Source organism: Neolamprologus brichardi, chromosome 2, assembly GCF_056152115.1.
Source record: "Neolamprologus brichardi isolate AB-2024 chromosome 2, ASM5615211v1, whole genome shotgun sequence".
In the NCBI taxonomy this organism is placed as follows: domain Eukaryota; kingdom Metazoa; phylum Chordata; class Actinopteri; order Cichliformes; family Cichlidae; genus Neolamprologus; species Neolamprologus brichardi.
In genome coordinates, this window is record NC_142105.1 from 27,376,595 (window position 1) to 27,397,369 (window position 20,775).

The window sequence follows — 20,775 nt, forward strand, 5'->3', positions numbered from 1 at the left end:
TCTCAAAAAAAAGAAAAACAGCTTGTAAATTTTTAATAACCTCATTCATATTTCTTTAGTGACCGACTCATTAAAGAGAAGAAATCATAAAGAAACAAGCACAGCTAAAGCTCCTCAGATAATTGCAGATGAGGTCAATTAGATTTTGTGTCTGTAAGCCGGTAATAGGTTTTACTGTTGGGATTTGTTTTACCTAGAAACTGTTGTTGTTGTAACCACCTTAATTTAAAACCTTGGCAACACACATCAGTTTTACTTTAAAAAAAAAACTCAAGCCGATAAGCATTGGAGATTTATAAAATAGCCTAGTTTTATCTGTCTGCTTACACCCGGCTTTCCATAAGGAAGCATACAGGAAGATATTCCAGTACAGTCTGTTATCCTTCTTTCCACATGCCTGCATTGGGATTTGACCTTGAAAACGATCAGTGTTTGTCTGTGAAAGTGTGTGGTGAGAACAACTCACGCAGCTGGAATGCTGGGTCTCTCTCTCTGTGGATGTTTGCTTCCCCTCACTGCTGATATTTTTTTGTCCCTACAACTCAGACAGATTTACATGCCCACGCATACACATCTCTGTGTCCAATTTTAGACTTTAACCATCGACCGAGCTCTGCCGTGAAGGAGGATGAGAGTTCATTTTTCACCCTCCCTCTCATCTTCACCCATTAAAAACATTTCACACTGTAATAAAAAGCTTGCGAGTTGTTACGAGGAATAACCAAGCAACCCTGTCTGTAACGGACCTTGTTTTTCTCTTCTGGAGAGCTAACTTGTGTTCAACATGAAAACAACACTGAAACTGAATCCACCGACATTTTCACTCAACGCTACATGCATTATGGGGTCGTTGAGCAACTGTGCTACTGCTTCCATTACTTTTTCATCATGCACGCTCAACTCTGTTGGGAGTGTCTTCAGGTCCTGCGGTTACATTCACTTGTTTTGTCTTCAGGCTTTTCCAACAAACTGTATTTCCCTGTTTGGTCCTGTGTGGTCACTAACCTTTATTCCTTTATTTACCTGTATTCTAACAGATTCTCAGTCAATACTGCTCCTTGCGTGTAGCTGTCTTTCACTTTTCTCTGCTCTCTTGCTTCTTTCCATCATTCCCTTGGGTAGAACAGCTCTTTTAATAATGCAGCACATCATTCTGCTGGCCTCTCTCTCCAGGGAGCTCTTGTGTCGATTAGGCAGCAGAATCTGGAGCCGAGCCACGGGTCTATTCACCGCATCACTGCACAACAAGAGAGTCAGAGAGAGTGAGGGAGGGAAAGAGCTAGAGAGAGACATGGTGGCACGGCCCGTGAGGTAGAGATGGACAAAACCGCAAAGGGGTTGAAGACATTAATAGACAGCAGAAGCATACAGAGATGGGAGAGGCTTTTATCACTGCTTCTAAGTTTTGGCATCCAACTTCTTTTGTCCTCTGACTCTTTAAAGGAGATTTTTATAAGAAGCAGTGTGGGAAGCTAATCAGTCTGTCTGTGTGTCTCCTAAAAGTCTTGTCAGTGTCATAGTTTTGGGTTGCCTTCATTTTTCCACTCATGAGCTGGCAAGCTCAGTATTTTAGACACATCTCTATGTGTATTGTCATCCACTGAAATAATCCTTTCAGATGCAAGTGATTTGGACGTCCAGTTCAGCTTCTGGCCGCTTTGGTGCAAAGCCGATTGCCCACTTAAATTACCACGTTCTCTTTTAGATGATGTCGGTCTTTTGATTTTAGTTTTGAGGGTTTTCTTTTTTCCTTATTTTTTAAGCCGACCTGTAGTTTTTGTGTATGTGTGCATGCTCAGTTTATGCCCCACAGTGTTTGGGACAACATGGATGCCTGAAGGTACAGTTATTCGTGGCCATCTGTAATGCTTTGATGAGCCTCGGTGAAAAACTGTAAAGACAAATGATACACACGGGCATACATCGTCATTGCACACATCTCAACTACAAACCAAATGCATAAAAAACACTAAACTGCGCCTTAGAAACATCTTGCTGTTGTTGCGATGAAACATATATTTCATACTGCATCTTCTGTTCTCTTCACAGCAAAAGCCTCCCAACAATGACTGGCGCTTCACACAGGGACAACGACCCGGACCTAGCGGGTGAGTAAGCAGAGTAACACATTGATTCAGCTGAAATACGCAGTAATATCTAGATCATGTTATTGATTGTCAAGGGGGAAAAGAGTAAAAGGGTTGAGGGGTTTTTTTTTAAAAAGGGGGGATGGTAGTGAGCGCTGTAACCATAATAATTTGCTACCTGCAGTGTGCCATCTGATTTTAAAATACAGATGGCATCACAAGCAAACATTTTTATGTGACTTCAAATTTTCTTCCAGTGGTGATGAGTTTCTTGTTCCAGCTGATTGCATGATTCTGCTCAGTAAGGTTGTGAAAAGCATCTCTGCCTGTTTCCAGGCTGCTTTCTAAAATGGCTGCTGCAGCTTCCACTCCCCCTCCCCCTCCCCTGCTGTTCCTTTCCTCTCTGCGCTCCCTGAGCCTGTGCGCCATCGCTCAGTACTGCTGATGAGGAACAGTGACCAGAGCTAGCAGGGAGGGGGGGATGGGATAGTGCATTTATCTTTATTGCTCTCTTCATTTTTTCCTGCCACGTCACTTGAAAACACGTTTTCTTGACGTCAGTTACTTGCCTTATTAAATGTCAGTTGTGTTGTTTACTTTACATTCTGTGTTGATTGCTTTGTCACTGATATTTGCCCATGTAGTGTACGCAGTTGTGATTGTGCAACAGATCTTATGAGTCGAGGTTTGTCCCTGAAACACACAGGCAATGTTTTCAGGAAAATGTTAGGCGCAAACACAGGCTACTGCACTTTTAGAAACCACTGGGTTTTATTTTACTTCTCAACAGCTATGTCATTCACATCCTGTATTTGAAAAGTATGTGGCTGACTCAGCATTTTCCAAACAAGATCTAAAGCATATACAAATACACAGTAGTTCTTTTCAGGGTGTATAACTTGTTGTGTTTTTAGTCCCCACATGCCGTACGGTACACACATACGATGGACGCCGAAGAATGGGACAAGGTACCGATTTAGACGTAGGCCCTGTATGGTCACTTTATGTCCTCAGCAGCTGATCAGGGATCACATTTGCCGCCGTTCAGTGAAAGAGGAACTTGGTCAGCTGATAAGGGCAGAGAGTGACTAAAATCTTTTAGTTAGTGCACTGCAGTTGAGTGCTGTGCTGTGTGTAGCTGTACCTAACCCATAGCTTCTGTTAGTCTCCCCGAAAGTTTGATGGGATTTGTTGATCGATGTGCATAGGCCACAATGCCTGCTGTGGCGTAGAAAGGATTGTGACACGTTTTTTCAGTTTGTGTGCAGTGTTTTGTAGATTTGCTATGCCTTGTATGTGTGCTATACATATAGTCGTTATAGTCTGAGAGCTCTTCTTTTTCTCTCCTTTGAGATTTGCCTACCATACAGTGTTGCCTTTGATGTATGTCTGTGATGGTTGTAGCTTAACACCACCACATGCAGCTTTTTCATGTGACTTATAAACCAGAGGACAATGACAACGTCTGTGTCATGACTGATAGTTTAAAATGCCTGTTAGAGGTTGAGATGTTCCTAGATGGAGTAATCGGGAGTCTGATTTAAGCACTAGAGGTTGACATGCAGATATAATAGATGTCAGCATGTACACCATGTGACTAGAGGAATGGGTTTAAATGATAAAATATAGCCTGTGATAGGGAAAAAGGAAAAAAAGTAAGACACAGTGGAATAAATGGTTAAATAGAGTGGCATTTGAATTCTGTGTGAAATCAAAACATTAACCACTGATTCTGTGCTTCATTGGTTGGAGGGGATTAAAAAGAAGCAAAGAGCTGCAGGAGGGTTTTTTTATTTTTTATTTTTTACCTTTTCCTACTGTGGCTTTAATTTCGTGAAGTTTCCCTGAAAAGTGACAAGTAAAGGCATCTATTAAGATGAAACATATCATGTAAGGAAACCGAAGGAGAATGATAGCCCAGACTGGCCAACTGAGGACATCATTCTGGACCACAATGTACAACTTAGCCCACAGGAAGTGATAATCCTGACCACAGGAAACACTTAACTCAACTAGAGGATATGATAAGAAAAATAATGCTAATTTAGCATGAAGGGGCACAAAATGGCTGCTTCTGGCCTTACCGAGGGTGCTCCTATCCAGTCTGTTTCTCATTGGCTGCTTGGCACAAGACATACATGTTTCTCTTCCTCGGTCTCTTTCTGGCACTGAGCTGAAAACCACTTCAGTGTTTTGGCAGTGCAGTCTGGCAACCTGTGCTTAAACAGAGCCAAGCCTCCTTTTTCACTTTTTCTCTTAACGTGTCTTTTACTTTCTCTTTATTCCCCAGATTGGGTCAATTTGTCTGATTGCTTTTTTAGTTGGTTTTAAGTAGAAAGGAGCTTTCTTGTTTACATCCTATGCATTTAACACACTGTCTATTGTGCAGAAGTTTTAGATAAGCTGCAAATCCTTAAATATATTTACATTTCATAAAGAGGAACGCAAACATTAAAAAATCATTTGGCATAATCACCCTTTAAAATAACACCAGTCCTGCTAAGTGCAAACATCTTGGCTATCTCATTTTCTTCTGGCCAGACCGATTTGGTGTTCATGGCTGTGTGGGGGCCATAGCATCCTTTGCATTACTGTAAACAGTTTTTTATGACTCTGGTTATTGCTTTGAGGTTAATATTATGCTGTAGGATGAGCCTACAACTCTGTTCTTTCATGCATAAAAAGTTCAACTTAAAAGTTTAACCATCTTGAGTACTATAAACGTTTTCTGTGTGCTATAACGCTGTACAGACTGTCTTGCCTTGCCCCTTTATTTCTAAAATCTTTGTATTAGGAAAGTAGCACACAGTTTCACTGTGTCACTGTCATTTCCAGCTGCACATACCAACAGAATCTTTTACCCATGGCCTCCACTGAGTGTCCTGAGGGGTTTTATTAGCCCATACAGTCAAAAAGCCTTTGTTTCAACACTCTGACCCACTGTTTACATGGCTGAGAGTAGTTAAATGTTACTTTTTTTAATGTAGTGCTGGTGATGAATTAGCCATACTACTGCTATAATGGTTTTAAATGATGTTCGAGTCTCATGCAGGGCTTCTAATGAAGTGAAATGACATTTATCTATATTTTATGATAGTTTACCAGTAGCATGAAGATAGCACACTGTTGTTTTTTTGACACTAAAAATCTAAAATTGGGGGTTTATTAGCACTTTGGGAACAGACTCAAACATTGTGACCTAGTTCTCAGTTGCAGAGCTTGTGTTGCCGTGTTACATGCATGGGAATAGAAATAAGTAGGTGAGCATCCTCAAAGCATACAAGTCTGCTTTCTCCGCTGTTACCCCCACATGCAAATTACAGCTTTTAAATAAACCAGCCTTTGAACATGAAGCCCGTCCAGATGGAAATGTTCAGCGCTCACTGAGCGCTGCATGTGCGACTATGCAGACAGCTATTTCCTTTAAAGGTGGGATCATTAAATACGTTTAATCAGATTTACTAGACGGCGCGTTGCTCAGGGTCATACAGGCGAGTGTGTGACCGCTGTACAATTAATGTGTGAACACACTTGCTACCATGTGTGTGTCCAGAAGCATTTGCACATGCCTTTACAATAATCTGTTTAAGCGTGAGTGTGTGTGTGTGTGTGTGAGAGACACACTCTGTTTTGCGTACTATACATCCCGTATTATTCTCCTCAGGCTGTGTATTTCACCATCAGCTGCTCTGCTTTACATCATCCTGTCAAGCTAAACACACATAGATCCACTGTAGAGGAGAATTTATTTACATGTGTTTTTTCCCGATTTTTTTTTTCCACAGGGCAACTGGAGGACCTGAGGTTGCCATGGGAACTGGCCCCTGGCCCCAGCCCCCTACTGAAGCTGAGCAGCTCCAAGCCCTGATGGCTGCAGCCAACGGTGGGTCCTATACCTCGTCACCTCTTTCGTCCCTCCTATGAGTTCCACCATCTCTTTTCCAAGCCTATTTATTGCTCGTCTTCTCATCGGGATGCGTGGGAAGTGGTGGTTTGTTTAGCTTCCTGTTTGGTTGGAGAGCAACAAGCCAGACTCAGTCATCGATAAAGCTCTGTCTGTCCACGCTGGCGTTTCCATTTAGTGGACGTGAACCTAGTAATACTACCCACAGTTTTCTTGATGTAGTAAAGCTGATTTGTTGAATATAATAACACAACAGTGAGGCACGTTTCCACTGTACACACTTATCACATGTTTAATGTTTTACTATAAGCTGTAAGCTATAAGGGCTACTCGTACATTTATGTAACATTAAAGCCTATATGATTCCTATATGTTACAACACACATCCTCCCCCTCCTGTCCTGTCCCTTCTGTCCCTGCAGTGACTGCTTAGGCAGCACTGAGTTGAATTCACACAGTGACTCATCTTCAGGCTTTGTCATCGCATAGAAAAGTACACAGGAAACAGCAGGATTACCAAGACCAAATGTAGCGTCAGGCAAACACAAATTATACAAAGATGGTGATGATGGAGAGACGAATGTGACTAGGTTTATTGGCAAACAGATTCAAGTCGTCACTTCCAGTGTTATTTCACCACCAATCCGTCCCACTCCCCTTCTTGGACACTGGGAACTGGGCCCTGGTGTGTGACATTTTTTTTCCATCACTGGGAAATGGCGAGATGGTCATGTGGTGGTAACCTGCATGTTAGACAGAATGAACAATTTGAGCCATCAGGGAGGAAGGAACAAACTGAGCGTGTGATAAATACTGAAGGTCATCTCTCCTTTGTGCTTAATGTCACTGTGCCGATAAACACAATGCAGGAACAATTCATTTAATTAGCGCTCCACTTCAGAGGAGAAGGTAATAAAAAAGTGTTCTCTCTAATGACTTTAGCTCCAGCACAGTTAGAACTGCAAATGTCATGTGCATGTGTGTGTTTATGGAGGCTGAGATGAACCAGAGAATGGGGGAGGGAGGGTTTGTTCCCTGGCTCTGCAATGCAGGGGCTGTGGGAGAATTATGGGCTGAGCAGCTACGTCATGCGCACTCACAGAAACAGGGCATGCCTGATTTTTTTATTTTATTTTAAGAAAAGGAAAGCCAGACAAACAGAGGAATAAGACATTTTCAGCAACCATGTTGAACAAAAAAGAAAATCCTCTTCACTCTTTTGTTAATATTTCTTCTTGTTCATATCTTTACTTTTTAGGTTCACTTACAGTCTTTTTATGTTTTTGTTTGAACTAAACCTGATGTTCAGACTGAATTTCCTTTTAATCTCCTGTACAAAGTATTCTAATTTCCTTTTATGTCCCATTTAATTTCACCTCTTCTGTTTATACTAGATATTCTTCCAAATGCTTTTCTAACAAGTTTCATCCCTCTGTCCTCTTCCCTCCTCACCCCTTGTCCCCCAACTTTATCTCTCTTCCCCCTAGAAGTGAGTGAGGCTACAGCCACCCTCGGGCCCGGCACTATGGGCTTGAGCACCCGCTACAGCCCCCAGTTCACCCTGCAGCACGTGCCAGACTATCGTCAGAACGTCTACATCCCAGGCAGCACGGCCACCCTCACCTCAAACCCCCAGCAGCAGCAGGCCACGGCCCAGCAGGCCACCCAACAGGCACTGCCCCCTCCTCAGGCCTCAGCTCAACCAGAGCCCCCCAAGGCCGCCCAGACTCCAGCCTCGAAGAAGAAGTCCACCAAGAAGGAGAAGAAGTAGATGTGAATAGGTGAAGGAATGATAAACCTGGGCCTGATCTGATGAGAAATTAACCCTCCACACCCCACCATTAGATATCTTAAATATTGACAGCAAATCACTTGTGACCACATGGGCGATTTTGAAAGTTCTTTGAAAGTGTCTTGAATGCCTCAAAGAATCTGAATGTGTTGAAAGCTGTTAGTGTTTCTAACTTGTGCTGTGCTTAAGGTCTATTATTGTTCACATAACCGTTGTTGGTAGATATATTTGGCTGGGTGTGGGGGGTTACTGTCCCCCGCCCATATTTCTTTCTCTTTTTTTTGGCAAAAATACAAAACAAAAACTTGGACAAAGAGATTCAGTGTAAGCAACCTTGCTGGGATGACAAGACTATACGCAGTGATGTATTCAGAAATGAAATGTTAATGTCTTTCACGTTTGATTTTTTTCGTGCACTTTCCATGAAGTGGAAAGTCAGCTGTTGTAAAGTACGTTAGTTGCCATCCATTAGATTGCTAATAGGGTCAGCATTGCTGGGTCTTAAAGCGTTAAGTCCTTTGACTTTAAGGCTGTTGTTTGACAAGTATTACAAACTCTTCTGCATGCTCATTAAGGTTCAAACCACATATACTAGTTTAGAATTGCAAACTATGCATTGCAAAAGCAGAGGAGGAGGACATCTTGAATCTATTATCGTCCCTCCAATCGCAGGTCAATATAATGCACATGTAGCATTTACTTGACGCAAAATGAAAATTACTTTTGTAATCGTAGTTTAAAAAAAAAAAAAAGATTTTAATCTTCTGATATTTTTATGACCTGAGCATGCACCCGGAGGAAGGGCTGGCAAAGAGTGGGGGTAGCACGGCGCTGTGTCGTGGAGTCACGAGCCATGCTGTCCATATCAGTGGTACAGCAGCAGGGACTGGCTTCTTCTGCAACACCTCCAAGATGGGCACAGATATGTCTTGCTGCCCCGCACCCCCCTGCCCTCCCGTCCTCACACTCAGCTCGTGTCCCTCCCTCATTCACCACCCCCATATTGAGAGCCAAACAAAAAGAAATGCACTGTTAGTATTCTTAAGATGATGTAGGGGTTGTAATCACTTCAGTCTTTAGGGAAACATGTAGATGTGGTAAACTTAAGTGCTTAGGAGTTTCTAGACACCTTGCGGGCCTTTAGGGCCTCGATGGAGTATTTTCCTTCACCATCCTCAAGTGCTGAAGAAACGTCTTGATGTGGCACAGTATCATGTCTTTTCTTTGGGAGATAACGATTCGATAGCATAGAGAAAGTGTTTGTATAAGATATGAAGTTTTTACATTGCCGTCTATCCTTCTGTCAGACTCCTGGACACGTACAACAGCATGAAGAAAAAAAAAGGCAGCTTGCAGGGTGGGTTAGGGAGAGTGGAAGTGGTATGGTGAGAGGTAAACAGACTGAGGTGGCACCATTGTATCGATCAGGGGGTGGTAAACATCCTTGGCTCTACCCACTGAATGTACAGAGGAACCACAGTTGACCTGCCCACCCCAGAAACTCTCTCAAATGCACTGACTGTAGTAGAGGTCAACAGAGCCAAGCGCAGTTGTCCCTGTTGGTGAGGAGATGCCACTCACAAGCCCTTTGAAATCTCTCTCTTCCATTGACACCAATGGGAAACCTCAACCTCTTCACCCCTCACCTCTCTCCCCCTCTACTCGCTAGTCCTGTGAGGCTCTTCCCCACTGTAAATAAACACGAGTCCTGTCGATGGTATGAGCCAGGTGTTTGTATAGTAGGGACCATGTCCAACATTTTCAAAATAAAAGTCCCTCTCCACAAGGCGTGGCTTACTACTGGAATGTGTTGCATTTTGTTTTTAAGAAAAAAAAATTTAAGAAAACCACAGTTAAAAAAAAAAAACAATAATAAAAAAAAAATTGAGATGTTCTTCAGCAGTTTGTGTTGCAATGTAGTAACTAAGCACCATGGAAGCCAACTAACACTTAAGTGTAAATAACTGATAAAGATAACTTTAGATAAGTAAAAGAAGTGACACACGTAGACTAGTTAACTTGTGGTATGTGTTGCGCATATTTTTGTGTTTATTTTCCCTCTACTATCTTTTATCACCCTGTAAAGATACAAAACAAAAGAAAAAAAAATATGGAAAAGTTTCTATCCTTCTGTAACCTCTTAATGTTCTTTTGCGGTGATTTTATCTTGTGCATTTGTGAAAGAATGCCTCTCATTCTCTTTCTGTCCATATGAACAAATGATTATAAATATTATATATGTGTAAGTCCGTCCGCTGCTGAATTAATCCTACTCTATCCTGCTGTATTATCTTTCTTATCAAATGCTTAAACCCCACGCTATACCCCTGTGTTACTCTCTTATTTTTATGCTAATATTTATATTGCTGTTTTATTTTCTCTTGAACACTGACATTTCAAATAAAAAGATTCATTTTAAAAATACTTATGCGTGTGGTTTGTGTTAACGCTGCTGTTTCTCATTTCTCTCACAGGCTAGAGACTGAGTGAGGTAACTCGGAGCATCATTACACTGTTAACAATATTAATGGCACTCGCTAAACAGTTTAAATGCTTCTTGGAGTTTTAACCCTGTGGCTGCAGCACTACTAATTAATCTCAGAAGCCTTTTGTCTTCTTTAATTTCAGGTTTCTTTAAAAAGCAAACTATGAAGCTACAAATAATTTACAGGAACTAGGATGGCTTAATCAAAAACATGTTAAATTGATGATATAAGTTCTGATCCTTTTTCAATAGGACTCAGAACTACAGCTGCCAAAAAAGTATTCCTTGTTTACAAAGAAAAAGCACAGCACAGCATATTAAGTAAGTCAGTAAAATTGATTTATTTAGCATCTTTCTAGATAAGGATATGCTTCACAAAAACAATTAGTACACCTATACAAATAAGTACTAAACTGCTCTTTAAAAGTTTCAATAGAGTCCATTGATCTCAAACATAATGGTAATATTTCCTTTAGTTTTCACTGTAGTATGAGGAACCACCAACAAGACCTGCATGTTACATATGTATGCAAGAGTTCACTATTGTAAGCTGCCATTTGACCATGCAGAGCTCTAAAACTGATCACCAAGATCTCAAACTGAAGTCTGGACGTTATAATTAAAGCATGGTGGAAAGTAAAATAGTACTGAGGTCAAATGTAAGATAATCATAGAGCTTATTCTATAAACTGTTTCCTTCTCCAACTCACTGATATTAGAGCGACACACTTTTCTATCTTTCCTCTTGCAGAAGTTGGGGCCACCATAGGGAACATGCCTGCACATGCTCTTTGGGCATTTCAATAGATCTTACACAATAACACATGTCCCTATAAATAGCCCACGGGACGTCACTAAGCAAAACAAAAGGAGCAGCCCACTGCTGCAGATGTTGGGGGATGGAAGGAGGGACTGAGAAACTGGAGGGATAGAGAGGATGTGTCGGCCATGAATCAGGTCGTTATGCCTGCTGTTGTGGGTTTTCAGAGTCCAGGTTACTGCCTGAAGATTATGCAAGACCAGCGGCTACTGGAGCTATTTAATCATACCTGAAATGACAAAGAACAATCCAGTTTTTCCACACGACAGCATTCCACCATCAATCACTGCAGATTCACATACCCAAAATGGCCGTCTCCTCTTGCCACTTTCTTCTTGAGTTATATGGTTGCCACAGTAACCATCAGCCCTAGCGCTGGATGCTTTGCTCTGTTCAACACATCTTCATTACAGATATATCCAGTGGCCATTATTGGCTCTGCTCAGGGCCTGGCTGAGCTGAATGACCTTGGGAAAGATAAACATATTCAGCAATTAGTCAAACCTGGCAACCGACTGAGCCATATGTAGAGAACATGGCAGAGCTGATTGGAGAATATCCCACACACACAGACACAAGGAGATGAGTCAGAGGTAATAAGGCACTGTGGGTTTGTCCCCATTTGGAGAAATAAAATATGAGCTTCCATTTTAGAGCCTATTCTGGTTCTATCAATGAAAGGAAACTGAGGTGCTGTTCGTATGGGTATATAATGCATATATAAGTAGGACTTAAAATAGCTTTATAGTCTCTTTGTCAGCTGATGTTTGTCATCCTGTGACTCATACAGACTCCTGCTGCCCTGACTGTCCCCATGTGTCACAAATTTCCCCAAGGGGAGACCCAACAGAATGAGGAGATTGTTCTTCTGCTGCCCCCTTTATGTCCCCTACCCCATCTCGCTTAATTGAGCACATTCCTACTGATTATACACACACAGAGATGCACAATAGTGTGACAAACAGGCAAAAAAACCTTCAAATCAGTGATGTATAGCAGTCGCAGACTAGAACCTGACAATGGGCAGCCTGTGTACGATAACAGCATTAGTGACACAGCCTGGACACAAACCAGAAGACCAGGCTTCGTCATATCCTCAGTGTGATACATGCGCATGGAAGCAGAGATGTGGCGGCCCACAGAGACACTTACACACCCAGACATTCAAAACACAGCCAAGAGCACCCACAATAATTAAAATGTATTGTAATTTGAGCTATAATTCACATCACACGCCTACATAAGAAAACGGAGGTTCCTCTCTTCCTCGTCAGTGTGGGGGCTGCCAGAAACTTCCCGCGCAAGGAAACAAGGATCTCATTTCAGGCCAAGGAAGACTTAATCGATGTGAAGAAAGAGCAGGATGTGACGTAATGGGTCGCTAGTGGCGGGACAGGAAGTGAGTTTCCGCGCCCGTTTAGTGTTTTTTAACCTCGCAGTAGTAAAATCAAAGGAAGGAGTTCTCCCCCCCCCTCATCCTCCTTCACTGGCTTCCTCTCTTCTTCCTTCCCTGCCCCCCACCTCCCCCCTTTCTCACTCCAGCAGCTGTCTCTGCATATGTAGGGTCACCACATGTTGGAGAACAGAGGTCTGTTTTGTGGATATGCACACTGGAAGACTGAAAGGATAAAGCTTAATCTGGGCTTTTGTCGGGAATAACCCTGACATGAAATTATATATATATGTATGTATGTATGTATGTATGTATATGTATATATGTGTGTGTGTGTGTGTGTGTGTGTATAAATTAACAACCACTCATCATAAGCAGAATCTAAATCCAGCAGGAACTGACTGACCGCCACTTTTATCAAGCAGGAATCTTGCAGTGCAGAGCCAGAGAAAGAGAGAAACTGCTGTTTTTAGGATGAACATTCCTTATAGAAGATTAATTGACAGAAAGGAATGGAAAGTTAGTTTTCTGATGGCACTCTCTGCCAGCTCTAAAAATAACCCCCGAACAAAAGCGTCGGATAACACCAAATGATTCGTCACATATGAACACACACATATCCATACGCTGCATTGCTCTTTAAAAATCATCTTTGTATCTCTGTAAAGACAAATATCCTGCTAATTTTCCAAAAGTCTGCTTTCATTTATTATTTCAGCAGAGAGGAATGTGTTCATAGGGCAGCGTTAACAGGGAATCTGCTGCTCTAAGGCAGAAAGAAGAAGGGGAGGTCATTAAGAAAGAGCATTGGAGCGCTGGAGCCTGAACGTTGCTAAGGCTAACACTATCCTGATTTAAAGAGACTCAGTAATGTGCTGGCTGCTGGCTCGACTAAATCACAGAGATGGAGCTGTAGCAATGTGGAGGAAGAATACAATGCTCCCTTTCAAAGCCACAAACCCTTTTTCTCTTCATCTGAAAAGCCCCCTCTCTCCTCATCTCTCTCTCCCCTCATCTTCTTTGCCAAGTGTTCTCGCTCCTGTTTTCTCAGCTGGGAGGATGGAAATGAGACAGCGGGGAGACAGGAATTGAGAAGGGAAAGACAGACTGAGGGAAAGAGAAGGCTGACATTAGGCTGCTACAGACACAGGGTTAATTACTTTGTAAGCCAGTGAAAGAGAAGAGTGAAAATATGAGGACTGCATCAAGTCAAAGGTCGCAGACAACATAAAATAAGAAAGTGCAGTTTGGTTTTAATTTCCCCAACAGGATGGAACAATGTGTGTGTTATTTTTTTTAGGAGATCAAAAGCTTCCATCTGGTGTAAAGTGGTTTAAGGGCATCCTCTCCCCCCACCTTGTTTCTACACACTCTAATACCCACACACACACACACACATACACACACTAAAAAAACACACACACAACACTCTAGCATAACCCCAATCCCTTTTAACAACCATACACCCCATGAGCAGTCCTCCACCCCGCTCCCTATGCAGCTACCACACCCCCAGCACAGTGCAGAGGATCTAATCCATTGCCTCCACCAGCTGCGGTTGTCATGGTAACAGAAAATTCCAGATTTCCATGATGAAGGCTGGAACAGAGAGGAAACCAGAAAATAAAATGTTCAAGGATTCAACAAAGAACGCCAGCTTACTCTTTGTTGTTTTCGCGGGCGTGTGTGTATGTGTGTGCGTGTGCATTTGACACAGCTGCATGTGAAGGATGTTGTGTAGCATGTATTAGATTTTAGACATACCAGAACATTAACCGAGGAGATTAAGTGTGTGTGTGTGGGAGAGAGGTGGGTCTGAAAGGTCGGACACGCTGTGAATGCGCAGCTCCTCCAGACATGCAGACATTGACACAGAGGCATGTCGACTACTCAGCACCATGGCGACAGGTGTTGCTGCGGAAATGGTGCAGCTGCTGCATGGATATTTCGGGCTAATAAGCGTGCATCATCAAGCAAGTCTCTACTTTCCCCCTCTCTCCCCACTGCACCGCTGTGTCCTGTAAACTGCCCCTGTAACTGATCCCCTTTCCAGTAGAGTCATGCAGTATTGTTTAGAAAATACGTCCAATTAGGAGAGAGTCTCGAGGTCTTCAGGGAGCATACACATCAACAAATTCATTACACGTGCTGACATAGCTTGCATAAAAATTTTTTTAAAAAAAGCTAACTTGCTCAGTTCTTGAATTGCTGTTGGTAATAACAAGGTGTGAAACCAGATGGTTTCTGTCTAAAACTAACTGGGACACAAACCATGTGTCAAATTCACCCACTAATATCAAGCACCGGCTATCAGGTTGAATGCTTTCCCTTCTGGAAATCCCACAAGCATCTCCAGAATGAGTAGAAATGCAGCCACAGTCTTTAGACAGACAGCCTACAACACATACACACAAACACACACAGAAATTATGAGAATGTAGTATATTTGTGAAACCCCAGGGAAAAGCAAACCGGGCATCAACACTTGAAATCATCAACTGGCATCATGGGAATGTTTTAAGAGCCATATCTCACATTCTGACAGTCATCTAAATGTCACCAGTGTTGGTGGGACGCTCTGCTGCACGCCACGACCTCTGGGACAGGTGTTAAACCCATCAGCAGAGGAGGAACCTGGGAACTTACTCTGGAAACATGGGAAATCAATTCAAATACAAGACATACCAGAGGTTCTAAGTGATCACTGTACCAGATAAAAATGTAGAAAAAAAGCCAAGCACATTCCTACAGAAGAAAAGTGCATTATCTGTTATAAAGATATATTAAAGGTGCCAGGAGAACCTCATAAAGGGAGATAAGAGCTAAAAGCCAGTGAAAATATTTGTTCTCTTGTCTTTGCTTTCTGATGCAGTGCAGTCAGACTGTGCACAATTAAACTTCCCAAAATGGTTCACTGCCTCATTTAGAAATTTGCAGGAGTTGTGACTAGCTTGTTTGCATGGAGGCGTGTGTGCATCAACAGCAGGCAGAAAACAAACCTCTGAGAGGATTAATTAGAAAATACTGCAGGATGTTCTGGGAAACGAAGAGGAAGAAGACAGAGAAGGGGGGGGAAAGTTCCAGTGCCCTGATTTACTGCTCTCATGATACGTCACTACCATCCCTCTCCCTCCCTTCCCCAGTCTCTTTGTTCTCTCCCCCGATCATATTCTCCACATTTTTGGCAACACACAAACCTAATTTATTTGGTCAAATTCTTTCAATGTTTCCCCGTTATTTTTATCTCTATCATTGTCACTACATCCATTTTCTTCTTTCTTTATTGCTAAAGCCAGATAACCAGACTCTCTGCCCTAGATTAAAAATTGAGGTCTGTCAGTCTGCCTTTGTGACCCCGCCTGACGTCCATCCATCTATTCATCCATCCACTGCTTCCCTCCGCTCCTCTCTTTCCATTTGAGAGGGTAGTGGAAGTCCACAGAGTTCAGTTTGTGTCACTCGTCTGTCGGTGTCCATAAAGCTCAAATATTCATGCGCCCGTTCCGCGCCATGCAACAACAGATGATGTCGGAGTGCGAAAGACTCTCAGTTTCCATGGCAACCTCCAACATCCATTCCCCTCCTCCCCCTCCCCTCCGCATCCCCCTCCTCGCTCAACTCAGTTGGGTGGTAGCGAGGGATGGCGGCGGGGATGATTACCTCTCTGAGACCATGCAGCAAAGGGGGGGGGGGGCATTACAGGGAGTAGCTCGCTAGGATGTGAGGGATGGAAGCAGAGAGGGGAGGAGAGAGGAAAAAGTACAAATAATTAAAGCAGATTTTTAAAAAGTGGAAGCCAGGAAGAAAAAGAAAAGGTCTGACGGGTGTGGATTGGATGACAAAAACAAACATCTGTCTGCTGATGACCAAGATAAATCTTTATGTTCTCCTTCACTCTATGGATTCCCTCTTTGTCCTTTCTTTGCACTCCCACCCATAAAGATGCAGAACAGCACACAGACTGTAAGCAGCTTACTATAATACAGCTCCATAAAGGCTTCCAATACTTCTCCTTTACCCCCTACCCTGCCTGCCTACCTGCCTGACTGCAAAATGAAAGGTAATGCAGCATACTGCCCCCTATGCTTCAAAATCAAGCTTGTCTGGACCTTTGTGTTCTACAGAACACATTTGGAGTAGTTGCTGAATGGAGCACTTGATCCACCCTATCCTCTTCATTATTAGTAAAGCTGTGCCTCATATCGTCTGCACTGTAACCGTCCACCAATCTCAGCTTAGCTGTTTACAGGCCTGATGTTTCCCTCTCATCACCCCTGCTCTGGTCTTTATCCTATGCCTGACTGAGCATCATCCGCATTGTTCACTGCCCCCTGTTTAAGATATCATTCCTTTCCAGCTGCAGCCATTTGTCCACATCTGTGTTCTCTCCCTCTATGTGGGTCATTGTTTGTCATGGTTGCTTTTGTCTTTGTTTTCTTTGTCCCTCCTTTTACTCTTGTGATTCTACTCCAGCTCTCACTTTAAAATGAGAACAATCTCTTCTAGGCACAAAGAAAAAAGAAACTTTCTTAAAACCCATGTTTTAAGAAAGGGGGAACTGTTGGAAATACACGGCAAAGGATATAGAAAAGATAAATAGTGTATACATGGGGATGATGAAACAAGCAAAAGAAGAGAGGAGAAGAGACGTGAGACACGTGAAAGGGAAAACATTGAGGTATAGCAGTGAGAGGTCAGGACGGCACATGAGACACATGAGAAATGGGGGGGGCTTAAGGAAAATCGGGTAACCACGGTAACCAAAGAAGTGATGTCATTGTATCTAATAGGTGCTTTGCATGGAGGTGAGATTCTCTGGGAGGGAGAATGAGTGTCTTCACCCTCAGCAGTTTTTACATATTAAGAAAGAAAGGTGCTGAGGTGCTGACAAGAAACATCTGTCCTAATGAATCTTCTTCAACAGCTGATTTTTCTTTTATTTGCATAACCTATTTGGTCTACGATGTGATTGTTTCACCACTAAAGTAAAAGAATAACTTGTGTGTCTGATCTGGTTGGACCTTGCTCAGAAATAAAAGCACATACAATTATTTTTTCAGGTGAACATCAAAAAATGCACTGTCAACTTCAAATACAATATAAAGCATCACTCCAGAGATTTATCTGTAAATAAAGATCAGTATGTATCATCTGGAGTAAGAACAGTAATGCGAGTGTGAGACCGTTTAACCTGTAAATGTCACTGCAGATGTAGGATTGTCATCCTCCGAGCTGTAGGACACACACATGGGCACACACATATAAACATAAAAGAGATGCATGAGCAACAACATGAGCACACTTATGTACCACACCCACAGACTTACTGCCCCCAGAGGAAATCAGAGTGCTGCAGGCTCAGCTAATGTAGGTCAGCTGACTGACAGCTTACCTACATCACACCAATGTGTATGGACATATAGGGGGCAGGAGGGAGTGGTGAGCATGCATGTGTGCGCACACAGAATAAAAAATATTACTGGTCCAGAGAGTCTGAGGGGTTCCACGTGGATACAAATATTCTTCAACTTCAGTCATCTTTTACTGCAGCCGACTTCTCATGGGAAGGTGTGGGATATCTTATCTTAACCCAACCAAAGAATTACACCAACACAAACCAAAAAAAGAGAAGACTAGGATTTACGGATCTTGAGTAGCATCTACTACAGAATAAATACTACTCACCCACCATAAACATCCAGTAGGATCCACAGAACACCTCCACTATTTCAACATCGCATATCTTCTATTTGGTATTCAATTTATTTATATTTATTTATATAGCGCCAAATCACAACAAATGTCGCCTCAAGGCGCTTCATAGATACAGAGAAAAGCCCAACAATCATATGACCCCCTATGAGCAAGCACTTTGGCGACAGTGGGAAGGAAAAACTCCCTTTTAACAGGAAGAAACCTCCGGCAGAACCAGGCTCAGGGAGGGGCGGCCATCTGCTGCGACCGGTTGGGGTGAGAGAAGGAAGACAGGATAAAAGACATGCTGTGGAAGAGAGACAGAGATTAATAACAGATACGATTCAATACAGAGAGGTCTGTTAACACATAGTGAGTGAGAAAGGTGACTGGAAAGGAAAAACTCAATGCATCATGGGAATCCCCCGGCAGCCTACATCTATTGCAGCATAACTAAGGGAGGATTCAGGGTCACCTGGTCCAGCCCTAACTATATGCTTTAGCAAAAAGGAAAGTTTTAAGCCTAATCTTAAAAGTAGAGATAGTGTCTGTCTCCCGAATCCAAACTGGAAGCTGGTTCCACAGAAGAGGGGCCTGAAAACTGAAGGCTCTCCCTACCATTCTACTTTTAAATACTCTAGGAACAACAAGTAGGCCTGCAGAGCGGGAGCGAAGTGCTCTAATAGGGTGATATGGTACTACAAGGTCATTAAGATAAGATGGGGCCTGATTATTTAAGACCTTGTATGTGAGGAGAAGGATTTTGAATTCAATTCTGGATTTAACAGGAAGCCGATGAAGGGAAGCCAAAACAGGAGAAATATGCTCTCTCTTTCTAGTCCCTGTCAGTACTCTTGCTGCAGCATTTTGGATTAACTGAAGGCTTTTCAGTGAGTTTTTTGGACATCCTGATAATAATGAATTGCAGTAGTCCAGCCTGGAAGTAATAAATGCATGAACTAGTTTTTCAGCGTCACTCTGAGACAGGATATTTCTAATTTTAGAGATGTTGCGCAAATGGAAGAACGCAGTCTTACATATTTGTTTAATATGTGCGTTGAAGGACATATCCTGGTCAAAAATGACTCCAAGGTTCCTCACAGTGTTACTGGAGGCCAAGGTAATGCCATCCAGAGTAAGAATCTGGTTAGATACCATATTTCTAAGCTTTTCAGCGCCGAGTACAATGACCTCAGTTTTATCTGAGTTAAGAAGCAGAAAGTTAGTGGCCATCCAAGTCTTTATGTCTTTAAGACATTCCTGCAGTTTAACTAATTGGTGTGTGTTATCTGGCTTCATGGACAGATAGAGCTGGGTGTCATCTGCATAGCAGTGAAAATGTATGCTATGTCTTCTAATGATGCTGCCTAGGGGAAGCATGTATAATGTAAACTGAATTGGTCCTAGCACTGAACCCTGTGGAACTCCATAATTAATCTCAGTGTGTGAAGAGGACTCTCCATTTACATGCACAAATTGGAGTCTATTAGATAGATATGATACAAACCACTGCAGTGCAATACCTGTAATACCTACAGCATGTTCTAATCGCTCTAATAGGATATTATGGTCAACAGTATCGAATGCTGCACTAAGGTCAAGAAGGACAAGCACAGAGATGAGTCCACTGTCAGAGGCCATAAGAAGATCATTTGTAACCTTCACTAAAGCTGTTTCTGTGCTGTGATGAACTCTGAAACCTGACTGAAACTCTTCAAATAAACCATTCCTCTGCAGATGATCTGTTAGCTGTTTGACAACTACTCTTTCAAGGATTTTTGATATGAAAGGAAGGTTGGAGATTGGCCTATAATTAGCTAAGACTGCTGGGTCTAGAGATGGCTTTTTGAGTAAAGGTTTAACTGCAGCCACCTTGAAGGCCTGTGGTACATAGCCGATTATTAGAGATAGGTTGATCATATATAAGATCGAAGAATTAATCAATGGCAGGACTTCTTTGAGTATCTTTGGTGCTATTAATATACATGACTACATTAAATACTAAAAATCAAATCAACATCAAAAATAAACAACAAAATAAATAGAATAACTATGGCAAGTGTCTAAAAATAAACAATCATAGAAAAATTTATTTAAATTAACCCAGTCAAGGAAATCCAGGATTTTAGTACCTGTTTAAGTACCTGTTCGTTCTACACTGGGGCACACGGTTTCGTGCCTTATTTATCACCCAATTTTCCCAGAGAGAACACATCTCTGCCTGGCCCTCATAAGAAGCACAGGTGTTAACAGTGCTGCTGAAGGAGTTTCAGCAACAAAACGAATGTTTTTACTAGCAGTTTTTACTAAATATATAAGAGGAATTTGTGAAAGTATAGCCACTGCCTACGTGTATGTGAGAGGGAAAAATTTTAAAAATGAGGCAGAGGTAGAGTGAACACTATGGACAGTGCATGTGGCTGTATAACCTTTGGTGCTTATTAATATTCTGTTTGCATCATCTTTTCACACTGACGACCCTCTCTCTCTCTTTCTCTCTCTCTGTTCCCCCCCCCCCCCCCCCCCCCCCCCCCCCCCATTAAATCTGGGGTGGAAAGACATCCACACAGACATTATGATCTGGAGGGATGAACCATGCG

At 42.4% G+C, this 20,775-nt stretch overlaps 1 protein-coding gene and 1 long non-coding RNA gene across 4 annotated transcripts in view; one reads left to right on the forward strand and one right to left on the reverse strand.

Moving 5' to 3' along the window:
- pcdh2g6 (protocadherin 2 gamma 6) overlaps positions 1-10,205 on the forward strand; it is a 32,711-nt gene extending 22,506 nt beyond the window's left edge. For 2 of the 3 annotated variants that reach the window (XM_087850044.1, XM_035909920.2), the window contains 3 exons: positions 2,050-2,108; positions 5,873-5,970; positions 7,482-10,205. In XM_087850044.1, the coding sequence (XP_087706170.1) occupies positions 2,050-2,108; positions 5,873-5,970; positions 7,482-7,762 (438 nt within the window). In that variant the 3' untranslated portion in view covers positions 7,763-10,205. Of the gene's footprint in view, positions 1-2,049; positions 2,109-3,001; positions 3,056-5,872; positions 5,971-7,481 lie in introns of all 3 variants that reach the window. The other variant, XM_087850039.1, reaches the window with a different exon arrangement.
- A 509-nt stretch (positions 10,206-10,714) lies between these two features.
- Positions 10,715-12,432, reverse strand: LOC118454582 (uncharacterized). The gene is made up of 3 exons (XR_004843794.2): positions 12,329-12,432; positions 11,391-11,555; positions 10,715-11,317 (listed from the first exon to the last, which is right to left on the reverse strand). It is a non-coding gene; the product is annotated as an uncharacterized LOC118454582 (long non-coding RNA).
- Between the last annotated feature and the right edge of the window lie 8,343 nt (positions 12,433-20,775).